This window comes from Cibotium barometz, chromosome 5 (assembly GCF_041138505.1).
Source record: "Cibotium barometz isolate CiBa-2024 chromosome 5, ASM4113850v1, whole genome shotgun sequence".
NCBI classification, from domain to species: Eukaryota; Viridiplantae; Streptophyta; class Polypodiopsida; order Cyatheales; family Cibotiaceae; genus Cibotium; species Cibotium barometz.
Window position 1 is genome coordinate 30,298,520 of NC_141050.1, and position 12,581 is coordinate 30,311,100.

Below are 12,581 nucleotides of genomic sequence, written 5' to 3' on the forward strand. Positions count from 1 at the left end.
ATTGGGCTGGTGATTTTGATACGAGACATTCCACTAGTGGAAATTGTTTCTTTCTTGGCTCTTCATGCATTTCTTGGCTAAGCAAGAAACAGACCATAGTGGCCACTTCGTCTTGTGAGGCAGAGTACAGAGCAGCCTACACTACTACTGTTGAGTGTGTTTGGCTGCGTCGTCTCATGACTGATATGGATATTTCAGTGGAGGAGCCTACACCTATCTATACTGATAGTCAGAGTGCCATTGCTGTGGCCAGGAATCCTGTGTTTCATGCTCGCACGAAACACATTGAGATTCACTATCATTTTGTTCGGGAGAGACTCCAGGCAGGTGATATCAGTCTGATCTACTGTCCTACAGATCAGAATGTGGCAGACATCTTCACCAAGGCATTACCACGTCCGAAATTCGAAGCATTCCGCACTGCTTTGAATTTGTTTCCTTTTGGTGGATGATGTACAGTGATTACATATCACTCCAAGGAGGTTTGTTGGGTTTTATGTTGTGTATGCACCCAGAGGAGTGCTAGTGATCATCAGTAGATTACTGGGGCACTTTTTACTTCAGCTAGTGGAGGTTTTTTCCCCCAGTTTAGCTTAGTTTCACTTATAAACAGTTTATAAGTGTTTTGGTCCACCCGGCACATTTTATGGCCGGACATGTGAACACATCTTTTAGGTCACTTTATTATGTGGCTATTGTACTTCACATTATCAACTGAATACACAACAAGAGTCGTGTTCTCTCTCTGCTTTCCCAGGTTTGTGTTTGCAATACCTCCAAACCCTAACCCTAACAGCTGGAAGCCTTCACCAAAATACCCTCATGAAGAAGGCGCCTACCTCTAGAGAGAGGAGGAGTGAGGTGGTGAGTTGTCCACTCTAGGTGGCAGGCAAGTGCTTTGTGGAGCAAGCTAGAGAGGACACATTGCTGGGTACTCCCTTTGTACTACAAAGGGGATAAGGTGTGGGTGGTGGACATTGGGTTTTGTCCACCTCAGGACATTAGTGTGTGTGAACACCGGGCTGGTCATAATTTATAAGTGAGTTTTAGTCGCCCAAAACTTAATGAAGTGTGTACATACTCACTTATAAATTAGTGTTAACTCCTAAGGCTAGGTTTATGAACAATACTTACCACCTGTCACATGTCACATAACCATGTTAGTAGATAGTTTCACACACACGGTTTACGAGCGGGCGTCCCCTTACCCGAAACTACACATTGGTCAAGCAAGCATGAAAACAGTATGCAATTTCAATTGTAAGCAAGCACATAAAGATGCTATGCAATGCAGCATTGGTATGGACAATCCCCGTTCATGACACTATACCAAATAGATGTGCTCTAGGCAAGTACACGAAGTACCAGACCCTATGGAATACCAATCCACCAGGCATTTCCGGGCATGTACACAGAGGCACAAGTCCCAACGGAAAGCCAAGTCCACATTATCACATGAGTAGCATCAATCCCCAGCATATACAACTGCCATGGACACCAGTCCAATGTACATAACATGCTGAGAAGGACCTGGTTCGCCACCACCACTCTACCAACTAGGGAAAACCTCACGGAACTCCAGTACAAAAGCTTCTTCCGAATGCTCAAAAGTAGAGGGGCAAGCTGTTTCTCCGGAGAGATATTGATGCCCACCTGACATCCAAGATAGCTAACTAGAGTACCCCTCGGGATCTAGTGGAAAGCCTAAACTGGGCGCCAAGTCGGGGTAGGTGCAAACCCTGAAGCCACACGACTTGTGCTAGTTGATCTGTGCTCCTGATGCGCAACAGAAGATCTTGATCGCCTCAACGAATCTCTGGAGATTCCCCACATCTCCAGATAGGTAAGCTGCTATATCATCTGCAAACTCTAAGTCCAGCAACTCCTCTTGAGTACGGAGGGGGAGACGCAATCCCCGGAGCCCCGTCTCGTGAGTTGAGAGAAAACTGCTTAGGGCCTCGGCGACAAATAAGAAAAGATAAGGTGCCAGAGGATAGCCCTACCAGACCGAGCGAGAGAGGGGAAATCCGTGGGCTTCCTGAATGAGAGCTTGACTGTGAGAGGCCAAGTGAAGTCCTGAAACACCACGGATCCACTCCATGGGGAACCCCATCCGGCTCATCATGCCCTCCAGAAAGCTCCGATCTACCCTATCATAAGCTTTCTCAAAGTCAAGGAGTAGCACTATGAGGTCCTGTTGCCGCATCCTGGCCGAAGCTGTTGCCTCCTCCCAAAAGGTGAAGATGTTGTCCAGAATGCTCCGATCTTGAACGAAACTTGTCTGTGTCATGGATCAAGTTAGGGAGGAAAGGTTAAAGTCTCCTGCCTAATGGCCTTGGCCAAAATCTTGTAGGTGGTCGCAAGAAGCGTAATGGGTCTGCACTGCCGAATCTCCAATCTGTCACCACCCTCCTTAGGAATCAAGTGTATCAAACCCTCTGAAAGCCTCTCTGGCATGGCACCTGCGATCATAACCTCATTGAAGGCAGCTTGTGGGCCGCCTTCCATGAGGTCCCTGTGTTGAAGAAAGTTAGACTGGAAGCCCGTCCGCCCTCGGGCATTTGCCCTAGGAAGAACAATCAATGCCTTCGCCAGCTTCTCTGTAGTGAATGGAGTCAATAAGGACGACCGAAGAGTGGGGGGGACCACCTCTCTCGTGCGCCGCTAGACCCTCTCGCGCGCGTCCATCACTTGTGGGGATAATGGGGCACTAGTGAGAAGAGATTGATGTGCAAGGCAATATGGGACATGCAAGCAAGGATAGAGTAGTATGCAAAGCATGGGGGCAACCTAAAGATCAGCCCGCCTTATTCATGTTTGATGACTGCTCTACCGACAACTTCATCTCCACCCAAATGGCTGCCACCTTGGGGATTGAAGTAGGAGACATGGGACCCGAAATATATTCACGTTCAGCTTTTGTTGAGAAGGATGTGAAGGTCACTCCTCTCATTGGAAAGCTGCAAATCCACATCCAGGGTTACCTCGACCATGAGAACTTCCTTATTGCACCTCTCAATGGATGTGATGTATTGCTTGGCAAACCATGGCATGCTCGCCTTGAACCCCACAAGAACTACAAGACAAACAAACTCTCTTTTATGTACAAAGGCCGACATCATCTTATAGATGCAGGTGAATCGGGTGATACTGTCCCCGTTGCATCTCATGTACAAATCAATAACGCAATGAAAAAGAGAGTTTCTTCATACTTGGTTTTTGTATGTGATGATGTGGAACATAGCAACGTGCATGTAGATTCTCTTACTCATGATAGGTTGAATTTTCTAAGCGAACATAGAGATAGCCTCCTTTACGGCTAGAGGATCACCATATTGATTTGGTGCCAGGTTGTTCACCTCCTAACAAGCCGGCGTATCATCTGAGTGCATGCCAACGAGAGGAGATTATGAAGCAAGTTGGTGAACTCAGTTTAGTGTGACCAAGTTCTTCACCATTTTGTTCACCTGTTCTTTTTATGCGGCTTCTTGTGTAGAAGAAGGATGGTTCATTTCACATGTGCGTGGATTATAGGGCACTTAATCAAGTGCAAACATGTGGGACCGGAACCCAGAGAGCCCGTTATGGAAGATCCACCTGAAGTAGATGAAATGGAAGAGGTGTTACAACCAGAACAGATTGTGTTTCACAAGGAGCGTAAGCTTGCAGGTGGCAAACTTCAAAGACGCTACCTTGTGAACCTCAAGAATTATTTATCCATGGATGCTAAATGGATGGATGAGGTATACTTCCAGGAGTATCCGCAACTCCTAGAAGCATACTTAGAAGCTTTTGAGTTGCAGTCAACTGGTTGGGATGTCACTAGTTGGGCATTCTCTACGCTTCCGGACCTACAGACAGGATCCATAGTGTGGACATGACACCTCGTGGCAAGGACTTATGCCTATACCAAGGGTCATGTGGACTGGCACCTCATGGTAGGAAACTGATGTCTACACCACGGGCCAGTAGGGTGGATAATAGAGTTGGGTATTTTGTTCCACGGCGTGGGCCCATATCCAGATTACGGTATTCCTGTTGGCCTAGGGACGTAATGTCTATGCCCGGAATGACCACCTGCGCTGCTACAAGCTAAATGAAAGGGAGATTGACCAATACATTCTTATGCATGGCATACGTGCATGCTTGGAACTCTTTTTGCATGAATTGTTTTATTGACTCCAAGATCTGTGTCTAGTTTATGGGTAGGGGTCGCCATCTCGTGAACCGTGTAGGTGAATTTGTATTCTGACGTTGCTTGTGGGCTTTTGTTGAGGTGTTCCAATGGCCACCCATTATATGAATGGAAAGACGTATCCTCTCCCTCCCTTGTAGGGAAATAGGGGCCTTCTTCATGAGGAGGAAAAGGAAGACAATTTTCAGCATAACCAGGCCACATGCATGTTTTTTGGCATGGTTTCTTGCTTCAACCGGAAAATAAGTGCTACACTGCTGTCCAGCCCTTGGGAGTCCTTTTCAGCTGCTATCTCATGGATATGTACCTGTTGAAAATGCTGTGGTGCATTTCTATCACCGACAATTTGATCAAAAGCTGAATTCTTCTCTCAAAATCAGAAAATTCAGTAGTAAGAGCGTCTACAAATTCTCCACCTACTCTACATCTGTGTGCTTGACCATTAAGGTCTTTTATGGCTCGGCGTGGCACACACAAGCTTGTGTATGGATGCCGGTGGAGCATATCTACTTGTGGCAAGACACAAGGGATTGGGGAGTAAGGTTCTTTGCAACAAAGGCTGTGGAATCAACCCCGACTTCGACAAAACATGTTTGCAAAATGTTTTCATTGCATGGATGTCATTGGAAATGTGGCATGTGATGCCCATGAAGCTTGTATCTTGAGAAATCCTTCCTATTGTAATGTCATTTAAATTTCAACATTGCTATCTCATTTTGGTTTTGTACCATTTCGTCTTGTTTAATAGTACTAATAGTTTAAGTGTGTGTCAAGATTGTGCTCAATCCTTTTTGGAGCAATTACACTGCCGGTAGGTGCAGAAGCTCATTGGTCCTCACAAGGTACCTCTCCCCACTCCCTTGGAGATTTTCGGAAGGACCCGTGGGACAGCTATTGGCCCAGGAAGATCACACTCTTCCTTTGGCAATTAGCCCACTGCGACCCCACTGTCAGCACTTTGTTGGCCATCGGAGGACAGCCGGCACAGTGTGTGCATTGCAACCATCCCACGGGGTGGCAGTGGCACTGCCTTCGGGATTTCCCCAAAGCGCAACAGGTTTGGCAGTGGATCATTTGCCTCTACACTATAGTGTGGGCACTCCGTGCACCATCACCTAGGGGCAGTAGCTTGGGGGATTGAGACTTGCCCCGCTCTCTCCTACAAGGAGGCAACGGGCAGACAGGCTCTCTGACTCTCTTACTCCAGGATTGATATTGTTCCCACTCCCGACAGATTGAGCATTGGTCTCCAGGGACTAGTCAGAGATGGAAGATCATCAGCAGCATTGTTACATGGCATATATGGCGGGCGGCCATCGGAGGACTGCTGGCACAGTGTGTGCATTGGAACCATCCCACGTAGTTGTAGTGGCACTGCCTTTAGGACTGCCCTAAAGTGCAACAGATTTGGCAGAGGATCCTTTGCCTCTACACGACATTATGGGCGCTCTGTGCACCATCACCTGGGGGCAGTAGCTTGGGTGATTGAGGCTGGCCCTGCTCTCTCCTACGAGGAGGCAACAGGCAGACAGGCTCTCTGACTATCTTACTCCAGGATTGATATTGTTCCCACTTCCGACAGATTGAGCCCTGGTCTCCAGGGACTAGTCAAAGATGGGAGATCATCAGCCAGCATTGTTACCTGGCAAATATGGCGGGCCTGTTGCAGCGAGGCCGGGCACTCTCACCCCTCCTATGGAGTCCATCCGTTCCATATGGACCGATGTCATTCACACCCTCGTGCGAGTGGGGGAAGCTTCAATGAGGTTTGAATCGCATGCATAGATGGAGAGAGGCTTTTCTGCGCACATGGTCCCTTTCTCTCTGATCGGGATGGCAAGATCACAAGTGTTTGACCTTCTGGTCCCTAGTGTGGTATAAAGTGTGCCTGCAAAGCATCTCTTTCTGCATCATTTGGATGGGTTCAAATTCTTTATTTTATTTTCTTGTGGATTATTAGTGCTCTTTTAATCTAAGTGAATAAATAATAGATCTTGCCCTCTACAACTACATGGTCCACACTTCTGATTATGAGTCATCTGGCAATGAAGGTGAACTATAGTGGTATCCTTCTCCAAATGTGTTGAGGGGTGGCAATCCCGTAAGGTATGCTGTCATATTCCACCTTGCACCTATGATTGTCGGGTGGCTTGGCATTTATTTAAGAATGTCAGCGTGACTCTGCCTCATGCCTGCAGGGGTGGCAGGCTTGAGCGAGCCACAATCATGCCAAACCAGATGGCTCCAGAAGGCCACAAAGTGCTACCAATGAAGGCATTTGCTAGAAATTTCTATCATTCATTTATCAGCAATAAAACGTCTACAAAGATGGGAGGCATTTTCATTGTCTGAAGTGTATATTTCCTTAGTGATTCATTGATGTTTTAGCTCGAATTATATCACATACAAGGTGCCAATACCTTAAATGCTGTTATACAACCTGCAGCCTCTTTCCAAGGCCGCCTTCAGCTCATTCTACAGAGGAGGAGCTATCATGTGGAGAAGATGTGGCAACCCATGAAAAGAGTCTTGTACATCCATTCAACCCCAACATCAAAGTAAGAAGTGGTGTTTTGGCAAGTGATTGTTCTGAAATCATGAAGGCCTTCTTTCGAAAACGAAGAAAGGAGAACACTATAGCTCCAGCCAACGAGCTTGACCGTTCCAGCCATTTTTCATTGAAGAGAAAAGTAGTTCAGAAATTTGTGTCTTTCTTCAGATTCTTTGGTTTCCAATAATTAATGGAGCATAGACTTGGGCTCAATTTTGCAAAATTTGGACTGTTTTCTATTTATATGTTACTATTTTCTGGTGGTGTGAAAATTGATGTCAGCAGGCTATAGTGAGCTATGAGTAGATTCTTAAGTGCATTTTTTTCTTCAATGCGTCTGGGAGACTGCCTAATGAACAAATGCTGGGCTTCACAAAAAACTGTCATTCCATAGAATTATCTCTGGTGCAAGCAAAACTGGCTTTGAATTTTTTGATTCCTTTTACGTTAAGCATCAGTCAAGCCATCCACATTTTGTTCTGTTTGAGTGTCTTGTTCATTTCTCTGTCTCTCTCTCCATCAATTTGCTTTAGTGTAAAATTAGATACTATATCTTCATACCCTCCATTGAGGAAAGCTTCTGCCTACGGAAATGGTGTGTGCATCTGCCTACGGAAATGGTGTGTGCACTGTGTTTTCATGTGGCAGGAATGGTAGGCCTCTAGCCATTTCTTGTCTTGTCTTGCTTGACGGCTTCAAAGATTTCGTTGATCCAAGTGCTATAATTTTGAAAGTAATTCTTATTGTTTACCTTGACAAGTGGCATTTTCTTTATTGTTCAATGGCATGGCATTGATTTGTATATGTGATTGAAAGCTGGGCAATTTTAACCATGTATATACAATTTTCACGTTTGAAAATTATATTTGCCAATTTTTTACATCCTAACTACCCAAAAACATGCATGACACATGCAACAAGACAAACAATGGGAATAAGGATCTAAGTCAAGGACGACATGCTTATGCTACTATCTATACACACTTTCCTCCCACACTTGAAATATGTAGTGACATCAATAACTTCCATTCATAGAATTGCCCTCATTGCCTTCATTACAAAGGTACTCCATTGAGGGAAACTCACTAGATTTATTGATGCAGTCTCGGGAGTCCCTCTCCTCAAGGGAAAGGACCAACGCTTTAAAAAAACAACATTCTAGTGTATATATCATAGGAGATGACAATATTACAAGCCCCATTTTACTATAAATCCATCCAATTATGAGATGGCCAACACACACACACAACCCCCAACAACCTTTCCCACCCTTCTTATGGAATACTATTGTATTTTATATTAGATAACTTACAAAACTTGCTACATTTTATGGGAATAATAGATTCTAGTTGTGTTGTATTTCATAAGAGAAGTGATTGTACCTTGTATTACAAAGCTTCATCATGATGATATCGCTGACACACGTCATAACATGCTAACATAGCAAAGATATAAAACACAACACCAAAGATAAAAACGCACAACACACTTAAAAGTGTGAAAACTTTTCCACCTTTATAGCCATCATACTTAGAAGTTGATGAGTAGCATTTGTGTTGAGTCCTTTCAATACTACTACAATCCATCTTCATTGCTACTATAAGATGAATTGGTCTCTCATACTTTCGGGGAACCTATGTAAAAAAATTGTTTTGCTGAGTGAGGATACAAAAAAAAGATTGAAGAAGAAAAGAAAGGAAAAATAAATTTTAGAAATGATGTGATACCTTCATTTCATGTTATCTTGCTAACTTACGTTTCCTACAATCACTCCTACCCCCTGAAAAGATATTCATCACCATGGAAATGAATGTCTTTAGAGGATTATAGAATCGAACCCTTATTTGTTACCCATAACCCATGCGACATGTTAACTTTTTGCTCCAACTTTTTATTCGTATTTTCTCTACCAAAAAACTAATTTATAACAATTTGTTAATTCTTTATTTAATATATTCATGTATTGGTATTTGTTACCTAATTTGACTAAATTAAACAAGAAAAAAAGATAATGTTTATCATCGATATTTAGTCAAGTATAAAGGACACCTCGTCGAAGATTCTCAATGGTTACTTGATCATGCTCTCACCATCTATCCATCCTTGATTGTATCTTATACGAATACTAACCCATGATTATTATTGATGATTTTGTGACAATTGAGGATAGTTACTTGTCACCCTCGGGGTATGTTATGTGGAGTAAATTTATGGAATATATATTTCCATGCTTTCTTATTTATGGATTCGAGTTAATCCAAGGAATATATATTCTCACATTTTTCACTTTTATGAATTCTCCGAGACGGGTTTAGATTGGGACACCTTTCTAAATTCGGGTGATTATAGCTTACTTTTCATGTACGTGGGTAAATCTATACATGCCTAGGAGTATTCGTTGCATTGTCTTGTTAATATGACGTTTCGTATGGTTGTTTATTTTGGTCAATTAATAAATAATTGATTGGCTTAGTTGATGCAAGTGCATATCGTTGGATCGGATAATGGAGGCTAGCTGGTGTTGGTTAGGAATATCTTGAGATAATCGATTTTAAATATCGATGAATAGTATTCGATTTTAAATATCGATGAATAGTATTCGATTTTGTGACAACAAGAGCCATTAATTTATTTTGGACATCATTCATATTTTTTTAGCAATGTGTATATATTACTTGGGACATATAAAAGCTTCCTTATGCATATTTGAATTTTCAAGATATGTGTACTTTTATAAGGTTCAAGGCTCACACTTATTTTTAAAGAAGCCTAGCTTGCACGAAAGCTACTTTTGAAGCAAGCTATTCTTGAAGAAGTTGGCATATTTATAAAACACATTATTTTGAGCCCCAAAAGCTATCCCATGAAATATATTTAAGTACACCAAGAGAAACCGTGGGCACTCTTGTGTGGAGGCAAATTGAACCCAATATTGTATCTTGAGTATTTCTTTATTCTATTTGTTCTCAATATTATATTTGTTGCAATCACTATTTTGGGTTCATGTCAACCTCTCACAACATGCACATGGGTGAATAGCCATGCTTCCAAGGCATATAAAAGATATCATGACACACACCTCTCCTAGTGAAATACTGTAGATAATTGTTCAAAGATACTAACTATAAAAGAGCTAATATTACTCACAATAAAATAGTAACACCAAGTGCATCAACAAACAGATACACACTACACAATATTGTAGCTGGCACTTAAACAACACAATTGGGGTGCTAATAATGTAAGGAGAAAATGACTTTCTTATATAATGGAAGTCTTGGCAAATGTTTTGGTATTTTCATTTCCTACAAGTATGGAGACAATGAGCTAAGTACACCAACCATTGATAGGTTTAAGGTGATTTTGTAGTATTTAGTCAACCATGTTGAAATCCCGTCTAACTATCTAACGATCTGTTTGGGAGAGGAGTTTTGTGATGGTGTTCCAAAAGGCCACCCTCTCACCTCGCACATTAGGTGCATAAATATTCAAGATATCCAATTTTTGACCCTCATGCATGACCATAATTCACCACCGTGGCATGTATGATAACACCATGTCCAATAACATGAGGCATAAGTGACGTTACAACAAAAATGCATACACCCCTTGTAGCAAAAAATAACCATACCAATTTTACCACACTAGTGCCCATCCAATTGGTGTTCGTGCAACATAAGAGCACATCCATAGTTTCATCTATAATAGCAAGATGGAGCTAGTCCTTCATGAGGCGCCTCCTACTACATATGGGAAGCCCTTTGATGCCCGACACATCCCATGAGACAATTCCCATGGTAAAGATGTGGTTTATACCTTGAACCTAAGCAAACGTTTAGCCGGTGTTTTTGCCCACCTCTCATAATGTTGGAGGAGGGGGAAGTCACTTTGCACAATACAAGATGGCCTTGCAAAAGGCATCGTGATCAAATCTATCATACTGTACATCTTGGAAATCCTCTTTAGATGGCGACATGTCTTGGTGTGCATCTTCATGATCCCCCATGCCATGTACATCATGCGTACTGCCCAACCCAACATGAGGACTCAACAAAATCATTCTAGCCTCATGCATCGTCCTTCTGCGAAGATGACTTAGTATCTTCAACCCAAATACATCATCATCTTATAATACACTATGTGTGGGTGAAGCATGAGCCACTATCCTAGCAAGGGGCAGCCATGAGAGATGACATGCCACTCCTAGAAAAATGATAGCCAAGATAGAGCCTTAAGCTGTGTCACTTGAGGGGTGCATGCACACCGTCTCCTATGACTCCTATCCCTAGGGCAATCCCTAGCAAAATGATGGCCCAAGTAGAGCCTTAGGCTATGTCACTTGAGAGGTTCATGTACACCATCTCCTATGACTCCTATCCCTAGGAAAATCCCTAGCAAAGTTCTTGCAAAAAAGGTCCTCAAAAAGCTCATTGTTCACAAGCAAGCACCATAACCATAGGAACCACATATGCACCCTAACGCATAGTGACCACTTAGGTGCAACAGAGGTCGACAAGGCAGGGAGGATAGGGGGCACTTGTAGGACTAGCCTAAAAGTTGACCCAATGGCTTCCAGCATCGGGGCTAATACACGTGAGGAAGACTTCAGAACTTGAACCCCGATTTGTAGAAGTATGCTATGACGTGGGGTAGTCAGCTGCCCTATGTTCAGGTCAAACACTATACAAGACTTCTCACAAGTGTGTCTTTGATGATCTTCAACAAGATGCACGTCATGCCTTGTGGGGGGTAGTGAACCCTATGTTCAAGAAGTCAAACACTATACAAGCCTATGTTCAAGTCAAACACTTGTGGGCTAGTGAACCCTATGTTCAAGTCAAACACTCGTGGGCTAGTGAACCCTATGTTCAAGTCAAAAACTTATGGGCTAGTGAACCCTATGTTCAAGTCAAACACTATACAAGCCTTCTCACAAGTGTGTCGAAGCCAAGCCCTCACACACCAACAAGTAACTCCAAATATTCTGCTGACTTGAATATTGTCCCATATGAAGGTGGAACATGCTACACATGTTTGGATTTGAGCATAGCCTTACCTTCCATGAGCCTTAACCTAGTAAGTGTGTAAGGAGGACTTATCCGTATCGCCCTTCTTAATGATGTAAGAAGGCAAAGATAAGGGCAAAGGCCAAAGAGGGTTGTGCAAAAATAAAAAGCTTGAGTTTGGACTTTGAATTAGTCATAGTGCAAAAGCCTGAGGCACAAAACTAAAGGATAATTAAACACCATAAACAATAAAAGGATCAGAATCTTTGATTAAAAAAATAAAAGAACCAAAATCATCGATTAAAAAAAATGATTAAGAACACATAAAAATGTAATGCACGACAAGTTTCACAAACCATAAAAACCCCACAAATAGGGAAAGGACTAGAATCATCGGTCCAAAAGAAAAAAATATTAAAAGAACACACAAAAACACAATGCGCGACAAGTTGTCAAGGACAATAACATGTTGTGGCCATTGAAAGTGGTTCCAAACAAGTGTTCTAAAGTTGCCTCCCTTGGTGGGATAGTAGAAGACCTCCCACTCAAACCATCTCTTGACAAGGAGAAGGAACTAATAGATTATTCAAAACTTCCCAAGAAATCGAAAGAGTACCCTAACCTAGTGTTGATGGAAATGTAAACAAACAAGAGCTTCTAGGGAAAGTACATGTTTAACTAGAATCAATCCTTGAGAAAGTGGTTGAGTACAAACCACTAAACCTGTCTAGGCACATCCCTAAGCTAATTCTAAAACCAATAAGGAAGCATTAGAACATGCCAAAAGCTATGCCAAGAAAATCACGGAAAAAGTGCATGTTCTTAGATT

The 12,581-nt window shown here is 42.6% G+C and overlaps 1 protein-coding gene across 5 annotated transcripts in view; it reads left to right on the forward strand.

The window, feature by feature from the left end:
- Positions 1–7,199, forward strand: part of LOC147638344 (uncharacterized) — a 57,024-nt gene extending 49,825 nt beyond the window's left edge. For 2 of the 5 annotated variants that reach the window (XR_015265854.1, XR_015265855.1), the window contains exons 4-5: positions 6,247–6,301; positions 6,394–6,532. Coding sequence is in view for 2 of the 5 variants with exons in the window: in XM_086798272.1 (XP_086654398.1) it covers positions 6,642–6,933 (292 nt within the window). In the remaining 3 variants the exon portion in view is untranslated. Of the gene's footprint in view, positions 1–6,246; positions 6,302–6,393; positions 6,551–6,641 lie in introns of those variants that run through there. The other 3 variants (XM_086798273.1, XM_086798274.1, XM_086798272.1) reach the window with 3 other exon arrangements.
- The last annotated feature ends 5,382 nt before the right edge of the window (positions 7,200–12,581 follow it).